The sequence below is a fragment of the Malania oleifera genome, chromosome 4, assembly GCF_029873635.1.
Source record: "Malania oleifera isolate guangnan ecotype guangnan chromosome 4, ASM2987363v1, whole genome shotgun sequence".
NCBI lineage: Eukaryota > Viridiplantae > Streptophyta > Magnoliopsida > Santalales > Ximeniaceae > Malania > Malania oleifera.
In genome coordinates this window covers 3,368,283-3,393,515 of record NC_080420.1, presented here as the reverse complement: position 1 = coordinate 3,393,515, position 25,233 = coordinate 3,368,283, and the positions used below count along the sequence as shown (strand labels likewise).

Here is a 25,233-nt window from a genome sequence, read left to right as displayed (position 1 = left end):
AATCCTGACTCTATCCGGATGGGAAGGTATCAACTGCAGAGGACCCCACACTAGTTGGAATGTTCAGTTCACCCATCCCATCAAGATCACATCATTGTCATGATTGGTGAAAGTTGGACGGAAAGCAGGTGCCAGACCCGTGTGTTTGTCCACCAGAACATTTGGAACCTTCCGCACCCAATCCCCGAGTTTTTTCCCCTTTTATTCTTTTTTTTTTTTAATATATATTAAATAATACATTTTCAGGGAAAATATTTTCCAGAATAACCCTGACGTAATATCGCTACTTAGAATAGCAGGATTTAAGCAAATCTCGCTATTTGAAGTAGCGAGATTTGCCACGTATCATTTCCATAAAAAAAAAAATTATTTAATATATTTTAAAAATAATAATAAATCGAGAAATAAATTATTCTGCATAATAAATCGAGAAATAATTTATTACGCAGAATAATTTATTTTCCGATTTATTATTTTTAAAAAATATATATTAAAAGAATTTATTGTATAATAAATTGAAAATTTAAACTTTATTTTAAATTATCAATTTTAATTATACCTAAAATTAATATATATATATATATATATATATATATATATATATATATATATATGCACTAACAGTTTGTTAAAGGGATATAAAATATAACGTTCAAAGATATTATTCATTTTTAAAAAATGTTTAAAAATAATAATATATATTTAGAGTTTGAAATTTAAATTATGAATATAATTTTTATGTATTTGTACAAAAAATAAATATCTTTTTATAATTTTACCCAAATTTAAATTTGACTCTCGAATTCAAATTCTCAAATATAATTTTTTATTTTAATTATTAACTGATTTTTTAGGATCAATGAATAGAAAAAATCAAAGTAAAAAATTGATTCTTTTTAAGAGAGAGAAAAAAAAGTGTGTTGGCTTTTTTGAGGTTAAATATTCTTAAGTCAAAAATTTATGTAATTAATGTATTTATTTGTGAATTCTAATTATGTGAGATATTCTTTCTAAGACTGCTTCTTAAGTGTTTCCACTTATTGTTTTGTTCAATTAATAATAAAAAAATAAGAGAGGATTAAGATATAATAATTATGTATACATTTATTATTTAAAGTAAAGATGGATTATCTTTATTATAAGAGATGAGAAAAAAAAATGTTAAAGACTCGCTTAGTTGTGGAAGATATTTTTTATTTTTTAATATTTAAAATTTTAATAAGTTATAAAAATTTAGCTTTTTTTAAAATATATTTTGAATATACATATAAAAAAGGTATAAAATTGGGTGTAAATACTCAAAAAATATAATAAATAAAAGAAATTGAAAAAAAAATAGATTTTCGGCTTAGAAAGGAGAAAAATTGGCGACGATTTTCTGGAGAGGAGAGAAAATTGGTGATGGTTTTGGAGATTTGTCGCGGGATGGTAAATAAAAACCATTTCAAATTCTAAATAATTCTCTTTACATTTTGTTAATTTATTATTTATTAAATATAATTTCACCTAATTATCAAGACATTCAAACTAGGATCATTTGTTAGCAACTTTTAAAAATTAAATTGTGGTATCCAAAATAATATGTGAATCTCTTTAATTTAAAATTTTAAACAGAATATATATTTTAAAATTTTGAGATTTGTTCAAAAATATATATATTTATCTTTATATTTAATATAAAAATATATATTTTAAAAAATTCTTCTGCGTAATAAATCAGAAAATAATTTATTACGCAGAATAATTTATTTTCCAATTTATCATATTTAAAAAAAATATATTTTTTATGAAAATTACACGTAGCAAATCTCGCTACTCCAAGTAGCGAGATTACGTCAAGGTTATTCCGGAAAATATTTTCCCAGAAAAGGTATTATTTAATATATTTGTGGGAAAGAAAGTAAAAAAAGGGTGGGAAAGGGGAGGGGGAGGAAAGAAAGGAAGAGAGAAAGGAAGGAGCTATAACTGTCAACCATTGGTCTCCGTGCTTGCTCCGTCTTACACCACCACCATTCCTTCCTTTCTTATCCTGCCTTCTGGGCTTACTTTCATCTCCTTTCCGTTCTTGTCCCGCTTCCTTTCCTCACCTCTGCGTTTTTCACTCTCTCTTCTGTTCATAGTTTCCTTCTCTCGTTCCGTCCTCTGCTGTAATCTCTCGTTGACCTTTGTTTTCGTATCCTCTCTCGTTTATTGTTGTGTCTAGGTTAACCTTGTTTGCTTTTTTTTTTGGTCTGTCATTTTTTTTAGCACCAGCGCCTTATTCACTATTTCGCTTTCGTGGGCTTCTACGGTGTGGCGTTCGGTGCGGGGTTGTCCGTGAGGGGGAAGGAACGGAGGGGGAGGGAAGGACAGTGAAAGAAGAAGGAAGGAAGGGGGTGGGGGAGAGTTATAAAAAAAAAAAAAAGGATAAAAGGGGAAAAAACTCCTCAATCCCCCCCCCCCTCCCTCTCAACGACATCTCTCTCTCTCTCTCTCGCTCATATAACTATAATAATCTCTCCCTTCCTCCATCTAGGCATTCTCAGGTTCCCCTGTTTTTTCCTCAATCCCCTGTTTTCTACTCTTCCTCCCCTGCATTCATTGCCAAATGTCCACAAGCCACAAACAAACCATGCTCAAGCTTCTCGTACTCCCTTGCCTCTTCTTCTCTCTGTTCTCACCATCCTCTGCTCAGTCCTGCACCAAACACTGCTTCTCCGGGAACAGAGCATTCAGCTCCTGCGTCGATCTCCCAGTCCTGAACTCCTTCCACTGGACCTACGACCCATTGTTGGGAACCCTCCGGACTGCCTACCGCCACTACGGACTCACCTCCTCCCGGTGGGTTTCTTGGGCCATAAACCCCAACTCCACGGGCATGGTCGGAGCTCAGGCACTCGTGGCTTACTTCCGCTCCGACGGGACATTGAAGGCCTACACTTCTTCCATCGCCGGCTACCAAACCCAGTTGAAAGAGAGCAATTTGAGCTTCGGGGTTTCGGATTTGTCAGCGACTTATTCCGGGGGGGAGATCACTATTTTTGCAACTCTGCAGGTGCCGGAGAAGAAAACGAGAGTGAACCAGGTGTGGCAGGAAGGTCCCGTTGTAGGCGGTGCTCCGGGGAGGCATGACTTGTCCGGCGCTAATGTTCAGTCATTTGGGAGTTTGAATCTTGTCACCGGCGAGTCTGGGACGGCCGGAGGAGGAGGGAATTCCGGACTCAGAAGAAGGAATGTAAGTGAACCTCATCTTAAATTCAATTTACTCCAAAGCCATTGATTAGTTATAGCTCTTTCATCATCTTTTGTCATGTGAAAACGACAGAAGTAGGAAAAAAATTTTCAAATAAGAAGACTTTTTCAGGAATTAGAGTCATAGTTCACTACTAATTTTAAAAGTTTTAGATTTGAATTTGTGTGAATTTAAACAAAAATCAACACATAATTGCATTGCAAGTTGTCCAAATCAAAATTTAAAAATTAAGCTCTCAAAATGAGGTAGAGTAAGTATATTAACTTTCATGATACCCGCTAAGCAGTTCGGATCATTTCTAATTATAGTTGGAATGAATTTCAGATTCATGGAGTGTTGAATGCAGTAAGTTGGGGCATCCTAATGCCTATTGGTGTTCTGATAGCAAGGTACTTGAAAGTATTCGCTGATCCTGCCTGGTTTTACCTTCATGCCGGTTGTCAAACCTCGGCATACATCATTGGTGTTGCAGGATTTGCTACTGGTCTTAAGCTTGGGAGTGAAACCCCCGGTGTTACCTACAGTTCCCATAGAACAATCGGCATCATTCTCTTCTGTCTCGCAACTCTTCAGGTACAACCTAAGTTCTAATCTATGTAGATACCAGAAACAGTTCCTCAGGAGTCGCCCTTTACTCAAAGTTCACTACATCTGTGTGTTCAACTATTTTTTAACATACCAAATCACCTAAGCATTTGTAAGAAAGAAATTAAGAACGTTTAGGAGAGAAATAAATGCATTTGTTAACCCTACAGAACTCCACGAAGTGGCGACTTTAGGGGATCTTGATCCATTGATAACCCTTCCTAAAACAACATTGAACATCATTTTTGTTCTATGTTATGCAGAGTAAAACAAGCTTTTCTTCTGATGCAGGTGTTTGCTTTGTTTCTTAGGCCAAATAAATACCACAAGCTTAGATTCTATTGGAACATATACCACCACTCTGTTGGATACACAGTCATCATCCTTGGCATAGTGAACATATTTATAGGGCTTGGAATCCTGGACCCTGAAGGGAAGTGGTGGAGTGCTTACATTGGTGTTCTTGTAACATTGGGAATCACTGCCCTGTCATTGGAAGCCTATACATGGTACATACGACACCAATGGAGCAAATGGGTGGGGGCTTGACAGGAACATATACTGTAGATCATGTTTAAATTCCTTCTTCGGGATCTTCTTGTATTTTGTTGAACTTGAAACCCTATTTATGCTCTTCTAGTTTTTGGATGATGGGCCGGCAATGACATATGTATTGTGTAGTGCAGAGGAAGTTTAGATTTATTAGTTATAGATTCTTTCTTTGGGAGTGTAGTTCAGGAATAGCATTGGTTTGAGGAGTTGTTCTACACGTTATTGTTTATTATGTATTGATGTATTTGTAGTCTTATTTTGTATTGATATCCATGATTTTAGTTTCCAATTATTTGTATATATTTATTTCTAAGCTAAATAATCAAGAAATTAAATAATTTAATCATATCTACTCAATATTATTCACTTGCAATCATATGACAAATTTACTAGTTAGAAATAAATGACAAATCTTGCAGAAAGCCACATGTAAACCATGTAAACTTGCATTGCAATGGGGGGCATAGTAAATTTGTATTACTATGTGAATTGTCATATCACTTGGATTGTACAAAAAATATGGCACTACCAATGGCCTCAATTGATCCGAAAAATAACAGAATGACAAAATATTTCTCAATTGGAGATACTTGTCAGTAGCCCACATTAATGAACTAGGGAACTTGAATGTGAAAAAATGAACCTTCTAGCATTGATAATGTAGGGCCTCAACAAAAGCATCCTTGAGATGAGGGTTTGAAGCAGCTGCTCTCTGAGACATGATGTCGAAGTCTTTACCAGACCTGATGCAAAACAGCCATCAAAATCTAGACATGAGCAAAGTTCTTCAGAAAAATAATAAACTGTTCAATTCGAGAGGGAAAAAGTGCACACAAAGAGAAAATTAATGCCATGGTCCGCTCTTTTTCAATCCAAGTGGCTAGCTGAATTGGAAAAAGAACTAGCATGGAACAGGGGTGCAATAAAGGATTTACAGTGCATCAATGCTATTGCACATAGGGGTGTAAGTGACTCAAGCTGGTTCACAGAGCCGACCAGACTTGCTCTATAATACAACTCAACTAAATTCCTCTCAAGTTTGAATTGAGCCTACTCAAATAGATTGACGAGTCAAGTTCAAGTTTTGCATACTACTTGCAAGTCTAATTGAGCTTTTGTAATTTTATTATTTTCATATCATGTAAGTGATATAATATATGTTTTATACATATATTTTAATGTTATATATAATATATATTTATGCATTGTTTTACAATGAAACCAATCTTAATTGAGTCGAGTTCAAGATTTAAAAACTTGTAGCTGAGTCAAGCCCAAGTTTAATGAGGTCAAGCTTCAGGCACAAATTTTTTTGAGTCAAGTCGAGTTCGAGAACCCATTGTGTCATCTTGACTCGAGTAAACTCAAATAGACCCTTGCAAGCATATATTGTCCAAGTGCTCTTACAAGTAGTTCCCACATGCATGAAAAAAAACTAGAGTGGAGAATGGAATTTGTGCATTGTAAATATTATGTGGCTCCATGCAAGTTTTTTCCCAGCAAGTTTACTGCCCAACAGCTGCACATCAACGGATATGGCCTGTAGGCAACCATAAGTACTTGCTACACAAACCTCATTAGGTCAAGTTTCTACTGTCCAAACTCCTAGTTACAAACAGATTTGTGAGGATTCAACAATATGAATCTAAACAAGTTGGTTTATATATAAAAGATAAAATCCCAATATTTGTATGCCAGCATATAATTATAGTTCTTGTCTTCAGCTCAGATATCTCATTAATTCTTTTGGAGGTTGGGTTGAGGGAAAGGAAGGGGAGGAGGGGGGGAGGGGTGGGGGGGGGAGAGGAGGGTGGAAGGATCCTCATCTTAAGCTTATTACTTACGGATCAAACACAAGTCCGCCAGCTTCTTCAACAATTACAACTCCACCTGCCACATCCCTAAGCAAAGGAGCAGACATTGCCATTCATTAGTTAGATGTAAAGTTTAAGTTTAATGAAATAATATTTAAAAAATATGTAATACTTAAGTACCATGGACCACCAAAGCCAAGTTCATAAAATAGATCAAGCCTTCCAGATGCAATACCACAAAGGTTTAATGCACAAGAGCCACTCATCCGAAGAGATCTCACCTGCTCACAACAGAAATTTATGTCTCATTGTCCGTTACCAATGAAGATGGTTTCCATGGCAACCTTTGGCCATTTACACCCAAAAAATAATTTAATAACAATACCATTTTACCTTGAAAAGTAAGCTATTGATTTTATTTGTAGTAGCATCCACAGTTGATTTGTCGCGTTTTGTTCCTACCTGCTCTCAGAGTAAAATAAAATTACTCAATTAAGAAGGTCTATTTCATTCTGGCAACTTACGTATTTTTCTGATGAATGTTGACATTAGTCATTAATGAGATGTAAGGTCTTTACAAAAGAGTGCAATATCAAGATCTGAAAACTGAAAAACATTCTAAAAGGATGTATCTGCACGCCTGAGATGAGCATTTGATTTTAGGAGTTCAATATAAGATCCACAGCAACTGACAGAAAGAGAGGGAGCTAAAGAGGTACACTTAAGGCAGATACAATCATGCAATATTGGGAATTCAAAAGAAGTATGAAGGAAGAAGTGCTATTGCATGGTGCGGTGTTTGCTACTTTGTGAACCTTATGAGCCAAAAGGAATGCGAGAGCCTTATGATCACATAAGCTCCCCACGCTAGTTATGGGGAGCAGTCATTTTTGCCTCTCTTTGGGTCCATTCTTTCAGGTTCTTCAGGCGTTTGCCGCTGCCTGATCTTGCTAGGGATTGTCAGGCAGCACGTAGGTAATTATTCTTGGCTGTATTTAATATTTTCTCATTAAAAAAAAATCCCAATTTCTCATTTTCTAATTTCCCAATTAGCTACGTAAAGAATAAAGGGAGGAGAAGATGATAGCAAAGATGACAACAATGCACAAATTATTTATTCTTTTGCAATAACTGGTGAGGGATATAAATAAAATAGGTTTTATGATTATGATACTGTGATTTCATGGAATAACTTATGTGATTTGTTTATCTAAGCCAACAACAAACCATATTTATATTAAAATTCTAAGCGAAAATAATAAAATAATGGAACTTGTATAATTTTCTTATGTTCTTCTTGTGTCTAATAGATTAATAGTATGCATTATGTGCTTAACATAATCTATTTTTCATTAATTTTTAAATTGCATACTTATCATATTATGTCATCTACTAACCAATTTATTTTTTATTGACTAACAAATGATTGGTTTATATTAATAGTCATAAAGTAAGAAAAAATGAAAAAGAATACTTTTTCCTATCCATAACATTTTTAAAAAATATAAAATTTATTATCCTTACTAAACAATGATAATAGATTGGACTAAATGGTCTAAAATGAATTAAAAATCTTATTAGGAAGAGCTATGGGCTTAAATTATGGAAAATTACTATGTCAGATAAAATCAATGACCTGCCATGGTCTCACTAATATTACTTTTATATTTCATGGCAAATCGCATTTAGTGTTTTAAATGGCAGCTGCAACCACTATATAACAAAATTCGGATCCTAGTACCACTACACATCGCTACAGAAGTGCAAATAAAATTCACAGCTGCAGTAGACACTATGGATAATTACCGCTGTGCAACGGCCACTACAAGTCCCTCGCAGCACAAACTACTTTTCTTATTTTTATTTTTTGCCCACTTTTCTTCTCATTTTCTTATTTCCCAATTAGCCATGTGAACAAATGAGGGAGGAGAATATGATAGACAGGATGAAAATGATGTACAATTTTATATTTTTTGTAATATTGGTAAGGAATATAATATGTTTTGTCATTATTATATTGTGATTGTATGGAATAGTTTCAATAAGTATATAAGCCAATGACAAATTTAATGTTCTTTACTAATTTTCGAAGACTAACAAATAAAATAATGGAAGTTCTTTAATTTCTTACATTCTTTTTCTGCCTGAAAGATTAATAGCGCATATTAAATGCATAATATTATTTTCTATTTTTCATTAATTTTTTAACCACATACTACCATATTATGTGATCTAGTTATCAATTTATTTTATACAATTAATAAATTATTGGTTTATATTTATAGCCATAAAATAATAAAAAGTGAAAAAGAAATACTTTTCCTGTTTATAACATTTTTAAACAAAAAATACAAAAAAATTTATTATCCTTAACTAAATAATTTTAGCAGATTGAACTAAATGATAAAAAATACATTAAAACTCTTATTAGGAAGGATTAGGGGCTCAAAATAAGGAACTCTACTGACAGACAAGAATTTGCATGTTTGAAAAAAACTCCACAACCATTGCTTCGCAACATCTACTCCTCCTTTATGCTACACGCATTACTGATACACTATCCTACCCACTACCCCTATTTAAAACCTTATTCCCATTCATAAAATTTTCAATAGTTTGAGGGTCAATGGGTAAGCTTTGACCTGAAAAAGAAAAATACTGCCCCCTCACAAGTACTCACATATTATGAAATACTCATGCATTCACTAATGTGAACTTACGAGTAACCTAGAATTTCTGTTGGCAACTTGATTTCCACGGCTTTATTCAATATTATCAATCCAAACTATCACACCTTACTGGAATAATAACTACAAGAATAGGAAGCTAAAAACCCAAAAAGAGAAGCTATACCACATTGAATATAAAAGGGCTGGGTGGGCTTTACAACATCAGCCGAATAACCATTAAGCTAAAAAATAACAAGATTCTTACATACCTCTGTTGCTAGGAGAGACTTCACAAGTTCAGTTTTAGATGAAACTGCAAGATGTTGCAAATCATGCACTAGTTGAAGATTTATAGCAAGATGGGGTAGGAACAATGAAGCAAATATAACAGGATATCAGAATCACCTTCTATAGGAGTTCCATTCAGAAAAGCACCTTTACCACGAACGCCAGTGAAAAGCTACACATCAAAAAGCCCACAGGTCATTGTTCATTCAACTAGTAAAAGCTAATTGAGACAAACACTACAACTATATCTAATCAAATTCATAAAAAAAAAAAACATGAAATAAAAGATAATCATGAAGCAACATAAGGCTGACAAGAAAACAATGAACATGTCAGTGTCTAAGCAGGTTGGACCCATATTAGATTAGTTTGGCTATTCTAATTGAATAATGGACAATACATAGGAACACAGAATTTCTAACCTCATCAATTATTGGATTGTAAACAACACCGACTGTTGGGATCTTTCCAATTGTAAGGCCGATAGAGACGCACACAAAGGGGAACCTACAAATAATTATATTAGACAAATGACATCAAAGAAAATGACGAGAACAACAAAACCGGATTACCAACAACATTGTAAGTTTGTAATTACCCATGCACAAAGTTGGTTGTCCCATCGAGAGGATCAACTATCCATGTGGGCTCGTCAGTCAGCTCTGCAGGACCACAAGCAGCGGTAGTTTCTTCCCCGATGAACTGAAACAAACATCAGCAAAAGGGAGTTGAGAAAAATTAATGATTTCAACAAGATCAAACACTACATACAAGCATTAATGCTAAAAGTTCTAGGAACCTTATGTCGCGGATACTTCTTCTGGAGATGATTGAATATAAGGTCTTCACATGCCTTGTCAGTTTCAGTGACCAAGTCCACCTGATTTCCAGAATGAAAGCAGAAAATGAGAAGCGGTAACTGTTAAAATGATAATTTACAAGTAAGCAAGAAAAAGAAAATTCAAGATTTTGGTGAAATATCTTTAACTAAGTCCACTTGAATTCCAAAATGAAAGCAAAAGATGAGAATCAGCTTTTTAGCAGTTTTTACAACCATCTCATTCAGCGCACCATCATCAACTCCTTTTTAAAAGCTCATTTCAAAAGCTACAAGCGTCCAAACTAAATTAGAAAAAATTAGAAGCAATAAGCAATTAAAAATTATTGATTGGCAATTTTTTCTAATAAATTGTTGCTAAACATATTTAAGAGAACTTTGTTACTAAACAGATTTGGTTACATATTCAAAATTTTAGCTTGAAAACAATCATGAATTTGCCTTTTAAACCAAACAGTGGTCAGCCGATAAAAGAGAATTTTTATCACTTTTCCTTTAATTTTGCTTAAAAATTCAGAAAGAATTTTAGAAAGTATACAATTTCCAATAATAGTTACAGATCTCGCACTTTAAAGGCCTATGCATTCACATCATCATTCACTCATTCTGTTCGCGATTTGAAGCTCACACTCAAAGATTGCTTCTTTTTAGGTATTCGACAAATTCAATTTGTACATCTTCAATTTGGATAATTAATGATCACTTCAAGTAAACCACCACACAAAACCCACAAGCATATAATATATTGTGAATTACCCATGCAAAACATTTCAAGGTTTCAACAACGATCTTAAGTTTCCTATTTTGGGATGAGAAGGATGTTTTATCCACACAAGGAAACCAGTACCCCCACAACTTTTTTGGACACAACAAAATGCCAGTCTTGAATGTTTTTTCACTGACAACACTCATCTCCCTAAATAGTTTTACTCAATTTCCAATTGTTTTTATAACAAATTAGTATAGTTTCAACTAATCCATCTGATTCTGCATTTACTGAAATCTCTCCCCCTGAAAAGTTTTCTTATTCAACTTCTCTTCAAGAAAATGCTTTTTTCACCCAATGCATTTATAGAAATATTGCAGCCAGTGGACAGCACATAGAACATGCAAAATGAAGACCAACATAAACATCCTAATCATGATCACTTAGTCCAACATCTATCTTCCAATAATCCATTTGTTAGGTATTCCATAGCCCACCAGTGTTGACGCTGCCAGTCTAGAAGCACACCAAACTTGACTGAGAGGGCTACTGCAGCCATTGTAGACCTGAAAAATGTTCAAGTTAGGTGGCTGTATTTTGTTGACGGGAGACAAAAATTGTCTCCTCACCTTGTCCTATATATATGAGACTCCATTTGTTGGAAATGTATCGGTTGGATCAACAAGGATCAACCAGTGAGATATCCACCAAGAGAGAAAAATAGAGAGAAATTAGTTTCATCCATTTCTTCCTTTTGAGAGAAAAATTACTCCCTGTAATTGTTTTTCTCAACTGATTAGTGGATTGTTGCAGTGCAACCGTGGACGTAGGCAATATTGGCCGAACCACGTTAAAATTTGGTGTCTCTTTGTGTGTGTTAATTCTAGGTGGGGCTTTAAATCCCCTAAAAAATGGTATCAAAGCCAGATTAGCCTAGATCATAGTCATTTGTGGCAGATCAAAACTGGAAACTCCAGTTGCACAAAAGAGATCCATAAAAAAAGGTTGCTCTAATCAGAGTTTGGAGCATACCAATTTGTTCTCCTCGGTGAGACGATTCCAACGCACCTAACAAAATATTCCTCCATTATAACGAAATATTACTCTGATATTTTTGAAGTTTCATAAATTGCAAATTGGTCCTTGGAGTTAATATTATATGCAATTTGGTCTCTAAAAATTTGATGTTTTTCAATCAAGTCCTTCCAAATTGTTTTTCGACCAGATGCACTAGTGCTCTCAGATTTGCGAGATTTCGTCTCAAAATTTCTATAAAGGCAAGATCTTTGACAAGATCATGGAGGCTACTATGAGCGAGATGATTTGCTTGAATGACACCAACTACCACAAGTGGAAAGGAAAGATGAAAGATCATATTTTTGTAAAGAGATTACATTTACCTTTTTTTGCCACTCAAAAATCGAAAGACAAGTGTGATGATGAGTGGGCTTTCGAACATGAACAGGTATGTGGTTTCATTCGGCAATGGGTTGAAAATAATGTTTTGAACCATATTCAAAACAAAAATCATGCGAGGTCCTTATAGATCAAGTTGGAAGCCTTGTACGCATCAAGGATTGGGAACAATAAATTGTTCCTACTCAATCAAGCGATGCATCTTAGGAACAAGGAAGGTGGTTCTATTTTCGATCACTTGAATGAATTGACTAGATGCTTTCAACAACTATCCTATGTCGGCGTAAAATTTGATGATGATATTATGGGCTTGTGGCTTCTGAATACTTTGCCCGACTCATGGAAAAATTTCCGTGTTTCTTTGCCAATTCTGCTCCCAGTGGTGCTGTGATGTGGGAGTCTGCAAGAAGCACAGTTTTAAATGAAGAAATAAGGCGACGAGCTCAAGTTGCCACCACGTCACAATCTAAGGTTCTGATCTCACAAAATAAGGGAAGAAGTAAAAGCAAAGGCCAAGACAAAAACAAATGAGGCAGGAGTAAATCCAAGTCCAGGTACAAGAACCTCGAGTACAATTATTGCCGCAAGAAGGGCCACATAAAAAAGAATTGTTATAAATGGAAGGCTGAGAACAAGACGGAGAACACCAAGTAGGAAAGAAGAGACAACGGTAGGGATGATCGTGTGGCCACCACCACTTCAAACCTTGTTGTGGTCTATGATGAGACTAAGATCAATTTAGCATCCAACGAAATTGGATGGGTGTTTGATAGCGGCGCTTCCTTCCATGTCACATCAAGGAGGTAATTTTTCACATCTTACACTCCCAGTGATTTTGGGGTGTTAAATATGGGCAATGACGGACTGTCAAAGGTTGTTGGTATTGAATCCATTTGTTTAAACACAGACAACGTGATAAGCTTGATTCTCAAAGATGTTCGACATGTACCAAACATTCGATTGCACTTGATATCAACTAAGAGGCTTGATGATGATGGGTACTGTAGTACCTTTTGTAATGGCCAATGGAAGCTCTCAAAAGGAGCACTTGTAGTTGCTCGAGGGAGGAAGTCATCTAGTTTGTATGTAATGCAAGCTTCGAACTCTACCAACTCTATGAACGCAGTTGATGTTGCTGGTTCTTCAGAGTTGTGGCACAAGTGGCTCAGCCACATAAGTGAGAAGGGGCTCGGTTGTCTAGTCAAGAAGAATTTGCTTCCAGAGCTTAAAGCTGCAAAGTTGAGCAAATGTGCTCGTTGCCTTGCCGAGAAGCAGAAATGAGTTTCCTTCAAAAGTCATTCTCCTTCCAAGAAACCAGAAAAACTTGAATTCGTACATTCGGATGTATGCGGTCTTATGAAGGTACGAACAATTGGTGGTGCATTATATTTTGTTACTTTCATCGACGATTATTCTAAGAAATTGTGGGTTTATGCATTGTGATCCAAGGATCAGGTTTTTGACAAGTTCAAAGAGTTTCAAGCCTTTGTTGAACGTCAAACAAGGAAGAAACTAAAATGTGTTTCCACCGATAATGGTGGCAAGTACTGTGGACCATTCGATGCTTATTGTAAGCAACAAGGGATTAGACATCAAAAGACACCACCGAAGAGTCCTCAGCCAAATGGTTTAGCAAAGAGGATGAACAGGACGTTAATGGGGAGAGTTAGATGCTTGCTTTCTGAAGCTAAGCCGTCGAGTTCTTCCTGGGACGAGGCATTATACACAACTGTCTATGTTATTAACTTATCTCTAGCTGTTGCCTTGAATACAAATGTTCCTGATAGAGTGTGGTATGCAAAGGATGTTTCCTATGATCATTTGCGAGTGTTTGGGCGCAAAGATTTTGTACAAGTGCCCAAAGATGAAAGGTCCAAGCTAGACGTCAAGACCAAATAGTGTATTTTCATCGGCTACGGGCAAGATGAATTTGGCTATAGATTGCATGATCCTATTTCTAAAAGGCTTGTTAGAAGTCGTGACGTTATCTTTATGGAAGACCAAACCATTGAAGACATTGACAACGTTGAGAAATCAGAAACTTGAAGTTTCAATATTTTGACTAATTTGCATCCAGCTCCTATTTCACAGTCAATGGGTGTAGAAGGCATCAATGATCATAATGATGCGCCAGTTGATGTTCAAGATGATCAAGCTAAGGGTGATCATGAAATTGCCGATGGCATGGATATTTCGCCAGAGGCTAATGATGTTCAACAAGGGGTTCCTATTGAAGAGCTAGTTGTTCCATTGAGACGAGGTTTGAGAAACCGTCAACCCTCCACACGGTATTCACCAATAGAGTATATGCTCCTCACTGACGGGGGAGAACCTACATGCTACAAAGAGGCAGTTGAGAGTGAACAGAAATCAGAATGGGGTGAAGCTACAGAGGATGAAATGAAATCCTTACAGGACAACCATACATTTGAGCTGGTGAAATTGCCTAAGGGTAGAAAAGCTTTGAAGAATCGGTGGGTTTACAGGGTGAAGCACGAAAGTGACACTTCATGTCCACGATACAAAACTAGACTTGTTGTGAAAGGCTTTGATCAAAATAAAGGTGTAGATTTTGAGGAGATTTTCTCTCTTGTGGTAAAAATGTCTTTAGTCCGAGTTGTTTTGAGTTTGGCAGCCAACCTTGATCTGGAGGTTGAGCAGATGGATGTGAAGACAACTTTTCTTCATGGTGATTTGATGGAGGAGATATATATGGAGCAACCAGAGGGTTTTCTTGCCAAAGGCAAGGAGGACTATCTCTGCAAGTTGAAGAAGAGTTTGTATGGCTCTGATACCAGTTTGTAGGGGATTTAAAGCCCCACTCAGAATTAACACACACAAAGAGACACCAAATTTCAATGTGGTTAGTACACCTCTTGCTACTCACTTTAAACTTAGTAAGAAACAAGCTCCCTTGAGTGGTGCTGACAAGGAGTATATGGAAAATGTTCCTTATACATCAGTAGTTGGTAGTCTTATGTATGCAATGGTGTGCACCAGGCCTAAAATTGCATATGTAGTAGCACAGTGAGTCGTTTTATGTCCAATTCGGGAAAGGAGGATTAGAATGCAGTACAATGGATATTAAGATATCTACGTGGTACTTCCAAGTTAAGTTTGGTTTTTGGCATTGGCAAGCCCGTGCTTGAGGGCTACACTGATTCAGATATAGCCGGTGATATTGACACAAGGAAGTCTACTTCAGGTTACATGATTACCTTTGTAGGGGGCGAGCTTTGTCTTGGCAATCTAAGTTGCAGAAGTGTGTTGCCTTGTCTATGTTAGAGGCCGAGTTTATTGCTATGACAAAGGCATGCAAAGAGATGTTATGGATGAAGAAGTTCATAAGCGAACTTGGTTTTGCGATAGTCAGAGTGCTATACACCTGAACAAGAATTCTATTTTTCACAGACGATTGAAGGACATTGATGTTCGGTATCATTGGATACAGAATGTTCTAGACTCAAAGTTGTTAGAGCTTGAGAAGATTCATACCATGGTTTTAAATAATGGCCGCAACCGTTACATAACGCCATTACGTAACGATTTTTTGGGTTACTGATACTGTTACACACCGCGAAATCGGTAGAAAGAAAAATCACAATTGTAGCGGCTATTACGGACCGCGACCGTTATGTAAAGGCCGCTACGTAACTGCTACAAGACTGTCATGCAAAAGAATTTATTTTATTTCTTACTTTTTCTTGTCACTTTTTCCCTCTTTCATAAATCATTCTCAATATACCATGTGGCGAGAGGGGGAAAAGATATAATGAAGATGACAAAGAGACAAAATTTACTATTTCTTTAAATACTCAAACAGATACATTAATTAACTATTTGAAAATACTAACTTGTTAGGAAAATATTTTATTTTGATAATATTAGTAATGTGATATTTATGTTATATATTTTTCAAAATCAACCTTCTTTCTTTTGTAACTAATTTATATTTGTATTATTCGCATGTCTTATGTGTCTAATAGAATAATGGAGTGTATAATGTATTTTGTTTTATTAATTAATTTAGCACACATAAGAATTTATCACAGATAAGAACAATGATAAGTATAAATACACACACACACATAATTTTTCTATCAATGGTGGTTTAAAACAATTGTAAACTTGTTGCCCTTACCAAATAACTAAGTTAATTGAACTAAAGTATCCAAAATACACAAAAACTCTTTCTAAGAAGGGCTAAAAGTTTAAAACATGCAAGTACGCTAATATGCACAAGGTTGTGCATGCTTCAAAAAAATTCACGGTCATTACACCCGCTTCCCATTATGTAACATCCGCTACTCCCACTTCCTGTTACACCCGTTACCGTTACTTTACTCTACCCGCTACTATGATTTAAAACCATGATTCATACTGATGACAATGGTTCAAACATGATAACAAAAGTAATACCTCATAATAAGTTTGAACTTTGCAGGGAACTAGCCCTAATGGGTTCCTACTAGAAGTCCACACATTTGAATGTCCTATTGCATTCTCCTCCGGTGGGTATGGAGGGGGAGAATTGTTAGGTATTCTATAGCCTACCAGTGTTGAAGCTGTAATTCTAGAAGCACGCCGGACTTGACTGAGAGGGGCTACTGCAGCTATTGTTGACCTGAAGAAAGTTTAAGTTACGTGGCTGTATTTTGTTGACGAGAGAAGAAAATTATCTCCTCCCCTTGTCCTATAAATATGGGACTCCATTTGTTGGAAATGTATCGATTGGATCAACAAGAATCAACCAGTGAGATATCCACCAAGGGAGAAAAATAGAGAGAAATTAGTTTCATCTATTTCTTCGTTTTGTGAGAAAAATTACTCCCTATAATTGTTTTTCTCAATTGATTAGTGGATTGTAGCAGTGCAATCGTGGACGTAGGCAATATTGGCCGACCAAACTTTGATTAGGGCAACCTTTTTTTATGGGTCCCTTTTGTGCAACTGGAGTTTCCAGTTCCGATCTGCCACAAATGACTTTGATTTACCCTATTCTGGCTCTAATACCAGTTTGTTCTCCTCGGTGAGATGATTCCAAAGCACCTAATGGAATATTCCTCCATCATAACAAAATATTACTCTAATATTTCTGAAGTTTCATGATTTGCAAATTGGTCCCTTGATGTTAATATTATTTGCAATTTGGTATTTAAAAATTTGATATTTTTCAATCGGGTCTTTCCAAATTGTTTTTCAACCAGACGCATTGGTGCTCTAAGATTTGCAAGATTTTGTCTCAAAATTTCTATACCAGTTTGTAGGGGATTTAAAGCCCCACCCAAAATTAAAACACACAAAGAGACACCAAATTTTAACGTCATTCGGCCAATATTGCCTACGTCCACAATTGCATTGCAACAATCCACTAATCAGTTGAGTAAAACAATTACAGGGAGTAATTTTTCTCACAAGAGGAAGAAACAAATGAAACTAATTTCTCTCTATTTTTCTCTCTTGTTGGATATCTCACTGGTTGATCCAACCGATACATTTCCAACAAATGGAGTCCCATGTTTATAGGACATGGGGAAGAGACAATTTTCTTCTCCCGTCAACAAAATACAGCCACCTAAATTGAACTTTCTTTAGGTCAACAAAGGCTACAGTAGCCCCTTTCAGTCAAGTCTGGGTGCTTCTAGACTAACGGCTTCAACACTAATGCACCATGGAATACCTAACAATTCTCCCCCTCCATACCCACCGAAGGAGAATGCAATAGGTCATTCAAACGAGTGGACTTCTAGCAGGAACCCATTACGGCTAGTTCCCTGCAAAGTTCAAACTTATTGTGAGATATTACTTTTGTCATCAGGTCTAAACCATTGTCATCAGTATGAATCTTCTCAAGCTCTAACAACTCTAAGTCCAAAACATTCAATATCCAATGATACCGAACATCAATGTGCTTCGACTGTTCGTGAAAAGTAGAATTCTTGCTGAGGTGTATAGCACTCTTACTATCACAAAACAAAACATACCTCTTCTACTTAAAACCAAGTTCTCTTATAAACTTCTTCATCCACAACATCTCTTTGCATGCCTCTATCACAGCAATAAATTCAGTCTCTGACGAAGACAAGGCAACACACTTTTGCAACTTAGATTGCCATGATACAGCTCCCCCTGCAAAGGTAATCATGAAACCTGAAGTAGACTTCCTTGTGTCAATATCACCGGTCATATCTGAATCATTGTAGCCCTCAAGCACGGGCTTGCCGGTGCCAAAAACCAAACTTAACTTGTACTGCATTCCAATGCTTCTTTCCTGGATTGGACATAAAATGGCTCACTGTGCTAGCTGCATATGCAATGTCAAGCCTAGTGCACACCATGGCATACACAAGACTACCAACTACTGATGTATAAGGAACATTTTGCATATACTCCTTGTCAGCATCACTCAAGGGAGCTCGTTTCTTACTAAGTTTACGGTGAGTAGCAAGAAGTGTACTAACCACATTAAAATCTGGTGTCTCTTTGTGTTTGTTAACTATGGGTGGGGCCTTAAATCCCCTACAAACTGGTATTAGAGTCATACAAACTCTTCTTCAACTTGCAGAAATAGTCCTCCTTGCCTTTGGCAAGAAAACCCTCTGGTTGCTCCATATATATCTCCTCCATCAAATCACCATGAAGAAAAGTTGTCTTCACATTTATTTGCTCAACCTCCAGATCAAGGTTGGCTGCCAAACTCAAAACAACTCGGATTGAAGACATTTTTACCATATGAGATAAAATCTCCTCAAAATCTACACCTTTATTTTGACCAAAGCCTTTCATAACAAGCCTAGCTGTATTTTGGACGTGAAGTGTCATTTTCGTGCTTCACCCTGTAAACCCACCGATTCTTCAAAACTTTTCTACCCTTAGGCAATTTCACTAGCTCAAATGTATGATTGTCCCGTTAGGATTTCATTTCATCCTCCATAGCTTCAACCCACTCTGATTTATGTTCACTCTCAACTGTCTTTGTGTAACATGCATATTCTCCCCTGTCAGTGAAGAGCACATACTCTTTCGATGAATACTGTGTTAAGGGTCGACGGTTTCTCAAACCACCTCTCAATGGAACAACTGGCTCTTTAGTAGGAACCTTTTGCTATACATCATCAGCCTCTAAAAAAATATCCATGCCCTCAGTAGTTTCATGATCACCCTCAGCCTGATCATCTTGAACATCAACTAGCGCATCATTATGGTCATTGATGCCTTCTACACCTATTGACTGTGAAACAAGAGCTTAATTCAAATCATTTAAAATATCAAAACTTCGAATTTCTTATTTCTCAGCTTTGTCAATGTCTTTAATGGTTTGGTCTTCCATAAAGACAACGTCACGACTTCTAACAAGCCTATTAGAAATAAGATCATACGGTCTATAGCCAAACTCATCTTGCCCGTAGCCGATGAAAATACAAGGTTTGGTCTTGACGTCTAGCTTGGACCTTCCAACTTTGGGCACATGTACAAAAGCCTTGCACCCAAACACTCGCAAATGATCATAGGAAACATCTTTTCCATACCACACTCTGTTAGAAGCATCTGTATTCAAGGCAACAACTGGAGATAAGTTAATAACATAGGCAGTTGTGTATAATGCCTCGCCCCAGAAAGAACTCGACAAATTAGCTTCAGAAAGCAAGCATCTAACTCTCTCCATCAATGTCCTGTTCATCCTCTTTGCTAAACCATTTAGCTGAGGAGTCTTCAGTGGTGTCCTTTGATGTCAATCCTTTGTTGCTTACAATAAGCATCGAATGGTCCACAATACTCGCCACCATTATCGGTGCGAACAAATTTTAGTTTCTTCCCTGTTTGACATTCAACAGAGGCTTGAAACTCTTTGAACTTGTCAAGAACCTGATCCTTGGATCTTAATGAATAAACCCACAATTTCTTGGAAAAATCATCTATGAAAGTAACAAAATATAATGCACCACCAATTGTTCGTACCTTCATAGAACCGCATACATCTGAACGAACCAATTCAAGTTTGTCTGGTTTCTTGGAAAGAGAATGATTCTTGAAGGAAATTCGTTTCTGCTTCCCGAAAAGGCAACGAGCACATTTGCTCTACTTTATAGCTTTAAGCTCTGGAAGCAAATTCTTCTTGACTAGACAACCTTGTCCCTTCTCACTCAAGTGACTGAGCTGCTTGTGCCACAACTCTGAAGAACCAGCAACATCAACTGCTTTCACAGAGTTGGTAGAGATTGAAGCTTGCATTACATACAAGCTAGATGACTTCCTCCCTCGAGCAACTACAAGTGCTCCTTTTAAGAGCTTCTACTGGCCATTACAAAAGGTACTATAGTACCCATCATCATCAAGCCTCCCAGTTGATATCAAGTGCAATTGAATGTCCGATACATGCCGAACTTCTTTGAGAATCAAGCTCGTCACGTTGTCAGTGTTTAAACAAATGGATCCAATACTAACAACCTTTGACAGTCCATCGTTGCCCATCTTTAACACCCCAAAATCACCAGGAGTGTAAGATGTGAAAAATATTCCTTCATGTGACATGGAAGGAAGCACCGCTATCAAAGACCCATTCAATTTTGTTGGACGCTAAATTGATCTCAGTCTCATCACAAACCACAACAAGGTCTGAAGTGATGGTGGCCACACGATCATCCCTACTGTTGTCTCTTCTTTCCTACTTAGTGTTCTCTGTCTTGTTCTCAACCTTCCATTTATAACAATTCCTTTTTATGTGGCCCTTCTTGCCACAATAATGGCACTCACGATTCTTGTACCTAGACTTGGATTTACTCCTGCTTCTATTATTTTTGTCTTGGCCTCCGCTTTTACTTCTTCCCTTATTTTTTGAGATCTGAACCTTAAATTGTGACATGGTGGCAACTTGAGCTCGTCGCCTCATTTCTTCATTTAAAACTACGCTTCTTGCAGATTTCCACATCACAACACCACCGAGAGCAGAGTTGGCCAAAGAAACACGAAAATTTTCCCATGAGTTGGGCAAAGTATTCAGAAGCCACAAGCCCATAATATCACGATCAAATTTGACGCCAACATCGGATAGTTGTTGAAAGCAACTGGTCAATTCATTCAAATAATTGGAAATAGAACCACCTTCCTTGTACCTGAGATGCATCGCATGATTGTGTAGGAACAATTTATTGTTTTTAGTCCTTGATGCGTACAAGGCTTCCAGCTTGATCCATAAGGACCTAGCATGATTTTCGTTTTGAATATGGTTCAAAACATTATCTTCAACCCATTGTCGAATGAAACCACATACCTGTTCATGTTCGAAAGCCCACTCATCATCAAACTTGTCTTCCAATTTTTGAGTGGCAAAAATAGGTAAATGTAATCTCTTTACAAAAAGAAGATCTTTTATCTTTCCCTTCCATTTGTGGTAGTTGGTGCCATTCAAGCAAATCATCTTGCTCATATTAGCCTCCATGATCTTGTCAAAGATCTAGCCTTTGTAGAAATTTTGAGACGAAATCTAGCAAATCTAAGAGCACCAGTGCATTCGGTCGAAAAACAACTTGGAAGGACCTAATTGAAAAATATCAAATTTTCAGAGACCAAATTGCGAATAATATTAACTCTAGGGACCAATTTGCACTATATGAAACTTCAGAAATATCAGAGTAATATTCCGTTATGATGGAGGAATATTCTGTCAGGTGCGTTGGAATCGTCTCACTAAGGAGAAAAAATTGGTATGCTCCAAACTCTGATTAGAGCAACTTTTTTTATGGGTCTCTTTTGTGCAACTGGGGTTTCTAGTTCCGATCTGCCACAAATGACTCTGATCTAGCCTAATCTGGCTCTAATACCAATTTGTAGGGAATTTAAAGCCCCACTCAAAATTAACACACACAAAGAGACACCAAATTTTAACTTGGTTCGGCCAATATTGCCTACGTCCACGGTTGCACTACAACAATCCACTAATCAGTTGAGAAAAACAATTATAGGGCGTAATTTTTCTCACAAAAGAAAGAAACAGATGAAACTAATTTCTCTCTATTTTTATCTCCTGGTGGATATCTCACTAGTTGATCCTTATTGATCCAACTGATACATTTCCAACAAATGGAGTCTCATATTTATAGGACAAAAGGAGGAGACAATTTTATTCTCCCTTCAACAAAATACAGCCACCTAACTTGAACTTTCTTTTGGTCAACAATGGCTGCAGTAGCCCCTCTCAATCGAGTTTGGTATGCTTCTAGACTAGCGGCTTCAACACTGGTGGGCTATGGAATATCTAACAAAGCTATGGAGGATGAAATGAAATCCTTATAAAACAACCATACATTTGAGTTGGTGAAATTGCCTAAGGGTAGAAAAGCTTTGAAGAAACGGTGGGTTTACAGGGTGAAGCACAAAAGTGACATTTCACGTCCACGATACAAAGCTAGACTTGTTGTGAAAGGCTTTGGTCAAAATAAAGGTGTATATTTTGAGAAGATTTTTTCTCCTATGGTAAAAATGTCTTCAATCCGAGTTGTTTTGAGTTTGACAGCCAATCTTGATCTGAAGGGTGAGCAGATGGATGTGAAGACAGCTTTCCTTCATGGTGATTTGATGGAGGAGATATATATATGGAGCAACCCGAGGGTTTTCTTGCCAAAGGCAAGGAGGACTATGTCTACAAGTTGAAGAAGAGTCTGTATGGCTTGAAACAAGCTCCTAGGTAGTGGTACAAAAATTTTGAGCAGTTTATAGCTCAACAAGGCTATATGAAGACTACTTCAGGTCATTGTGTCTTTGTGCAGAGGTTCTCACAAGATGACTTTGTCATCTTGCTACTCTATGTCGGTGATATGCTTATTGTTGGACACAAATCCTCAAGGATCAGTTAGTTAAAGATGGAGCTTAACAAAATATTTGCTATGAAAGACTTGGGTCCTGCAAAACAGATTCTCGGAATTTCTATTGTTCGTGATAGGAAGAGTAAGTGGTTATGGCTATCTCAAGAGAAGTACATTGAGAAGGTATTTCAGCGATTCCGCATGGATAAAGCTAAAGTGGTTAGTACACCTCTTGCTACTCACTTTAAACTTAGTAAGAAACAAGCTCCCTTGAGTGATTCTGACAAGGAGTATATGCAAAATGTTCCTTATACATCAGCAGTTGGTAGTCTCATGTATGCCATGATGTGCACTAGGCCTAACATTGCATACGCCGCTGTTACAGTGAGCCGTTTTATGTTCAATCCATATAAGGAGCATTGGAATGCAGTACAATGGATATCAAGATATCTACAATGTACTTCCAAGTTAAGTTTAATTTTTGGCACTGGCAAGCCCGTGCTTGAGGGCTACATTGATTCAGCTATGCACGGTGATATTGATACAAGGAAGTCTATTTCAGGTTACGTGATTACCCTTGCAGGGGGAGTTGTGTCTTGGCAATCTAAGTTGCAAAAGCGTGTTGCATTGTCTACGTCAGAGGCCAAGTTTATTGCTATGACAAAGGCATGCAAAGAGATGTTGTGGATGAAGAAGTTCATAAAAGAACTTGGTTTTGAGATAGTTAGAGTGCTATACACCTTAGCAAGAATTTTACTTTTCACAAACGGTCGAAGCACATTGATGTTCGCTATCATTGGATACGGAATGTTCTAGACTCAAAGTTGTTAGAGCTTGAGAAAATTCATACTGATGACAATGGTTCAAACATGATAACAAGAGTAATACCTCACAATAAGTTTGAACTTTGCAGGGAAATAGCCGGAATGGGTTCCTACTAGAAGTCCACTCATTTGAATGACCTATTGCATTCTCCTTCGGTGGGTATGGAGGGGGAGAATTGTTAGGTATTCTAGAGCCTACCAGTGTTGAAGCCGTCAGTCTAGAAACACACCAGACTTGACAGAGAAGGGCTAGTGCAGCCATTGTTGACCTGAAAAAAGTTCAAGTTAGGTGGCTGTATTTTTATTGACGGGAGAAGAAAATTATCTCCTCCCCTTGTCCTATAAATATGGGACTCCATTTGTTGGAAATGTATCGGTTGAATCAACAAGGATCAACCAGTGAGATATCCATCAGGAGAGAGAAATATAGATAAATTAGTTTCATCTGTTTCTTCCTTTTGTGAGAAAAATTACTCCCTGTAATTATTTTTCTCAACTGATTAGTAGATTGTTGCAATGTAACCGTTGACGTAGGCAATTGGCCAAACCACGTTAAAATTTGGTGTCTCTTTGTGTGTGTTAACTCTGGGTGGGGCTTTAAATCCCCTACACCATTCTCCCGTTTCCAAAAGTACAATTTCAAAACAACCCAATCTAAGCACTTGAGCCACCATTCAGTGAACTACAGATAACAGAAAATTACAACATCTTCCTTCTGTCGACCTCAAATTATAAACGCACATAAATTGTAATTGTCAGGGAACGACTAGTACTTGCACAACTCAATAACAGTGAAAGCACAAAAAGCATGCATTTCTCTATCACAAATTATTTTTTTTTTTTTTTGGCAAAAAAGGAACCAATTAAATCATTCACAAACGGAAAAAAAAAAAGTAGAAAAAGCTGCAGATATTTTTTTTCATAAAGAAAGAAGACTCACCCGGCCTTTATGCTCCACATTCTTGGTCTTGTAGAACCCTTCGCGGATAATCTGCAAAATCAGAAACTCCAAAGATAAATAAACGACTGTATTCGAATCCGTTCAAGCAAAATGGCGAAAGAACACAAATCAGTCGAAGAAAATCATATAAAACCTCGCCGGCTCGCTTTGCTGCATCGACTGCAACAGCTAGGAACTCCGACAGTGAATCTACTCCACATAATTCGCAACGCACATTCCATTCGTTCATTCAATCAATGATCAATAAATAAATAATCAAACAAACAAATAAATAAATAAAAGAACTGATTCGTGCGGAAAATTCAAACAATATAAAATTGAAGATTTTGACAAGGAGAATGCGGGGCAGTAGACTACCATTTTCAGCCATTTCTGATGATCTATTGATGAAAAAAGAAAAGAAGAGAAAGGGCAGGCAATAAGTCAGATGCTTTGGATTTGCTTATGAGCTTTCGGGCTACGCCGTATATTTATAGAGAGAGAACGAGAGAGAGAGAGACTTGTGGGAATCAAATGCCCCTGTCTTTAGTCAGATTCACGAAGCTG

The 25,233-nt window shown here is 36.8% G+C and overlaps 2 protein-coding genes across 3 annotated transcripts; one reads left to right on the top strand and one right to left on the bottom strand.

Moving 5' to 3' along the window:
* Positions 1–2,456: 2,456 nt before the first annotated feature.
* LOC131152858 (cytochrome b561 and DOMON domain-containing protein At5g47530-like) lies at positions 2,457–4,658 on the top strand. The gene is made up of 3 exons (XM_058104792.1): positions 2,457–3,214; positions 3,557–3,805; positions 4,109–4,658. The coding sequence occupies exons 1-3, from the start codon at positions 2,588–2,590 to the stop codon at positions 4,364–4,366; spliced, it is 1,134 nt and encodes a 377-aa protein (XP_057960775.1). The 5' UTR covers positions 2,457–2,587; the 3' UTR covers positions 4,367–4,658.
* Positions 4,659–4,813: 155 nt separating this feature from the next.
* On the bottom strand, positions 4,814–25,233 carry LOC131152859 (inositol monophosphatase 3). 2 transcript variants are annotated; one of them, XM_058104794.1, is made up of 12 exons: positions 25,045–25,233; positions 24,821–24,876; positions 24,667–24,717; positions 9,940–10,020; positions 9,739–9,842; positions 9,563–9,647; positions 9,258–9,312; positions 9,122–9,165; positions 6,577–6,645; positions 6,364–6,464; positions 6,214–6,270; positions 4,814–5,112 (listed from the first exon to the last, which is right to left on the bottom strand). In XM_058104794.1, the coding sequence occupies exons 1-12, from the start codon at positions 25,055–25,057 to the stop codon at positions 5,016–5,018; spliced, it is 813 nt and encodes a 270-aa protein (XP_057960777.1). In that variant the 5' UTR covers positions 25,058–25,233; the 3' UTR covers positions 4,814–5,015. The 2 variants fall into 2 exon arrangements, with proteins under 2 accessions (XP_057960777.1, XP_057960778.1); XM_058104795.1 differs by lacking the exon at positions 9,258–9,312 and having other exon boundaries at positions 9,122–9,189; positions 9,541–9,647; positions 25,045–25,219.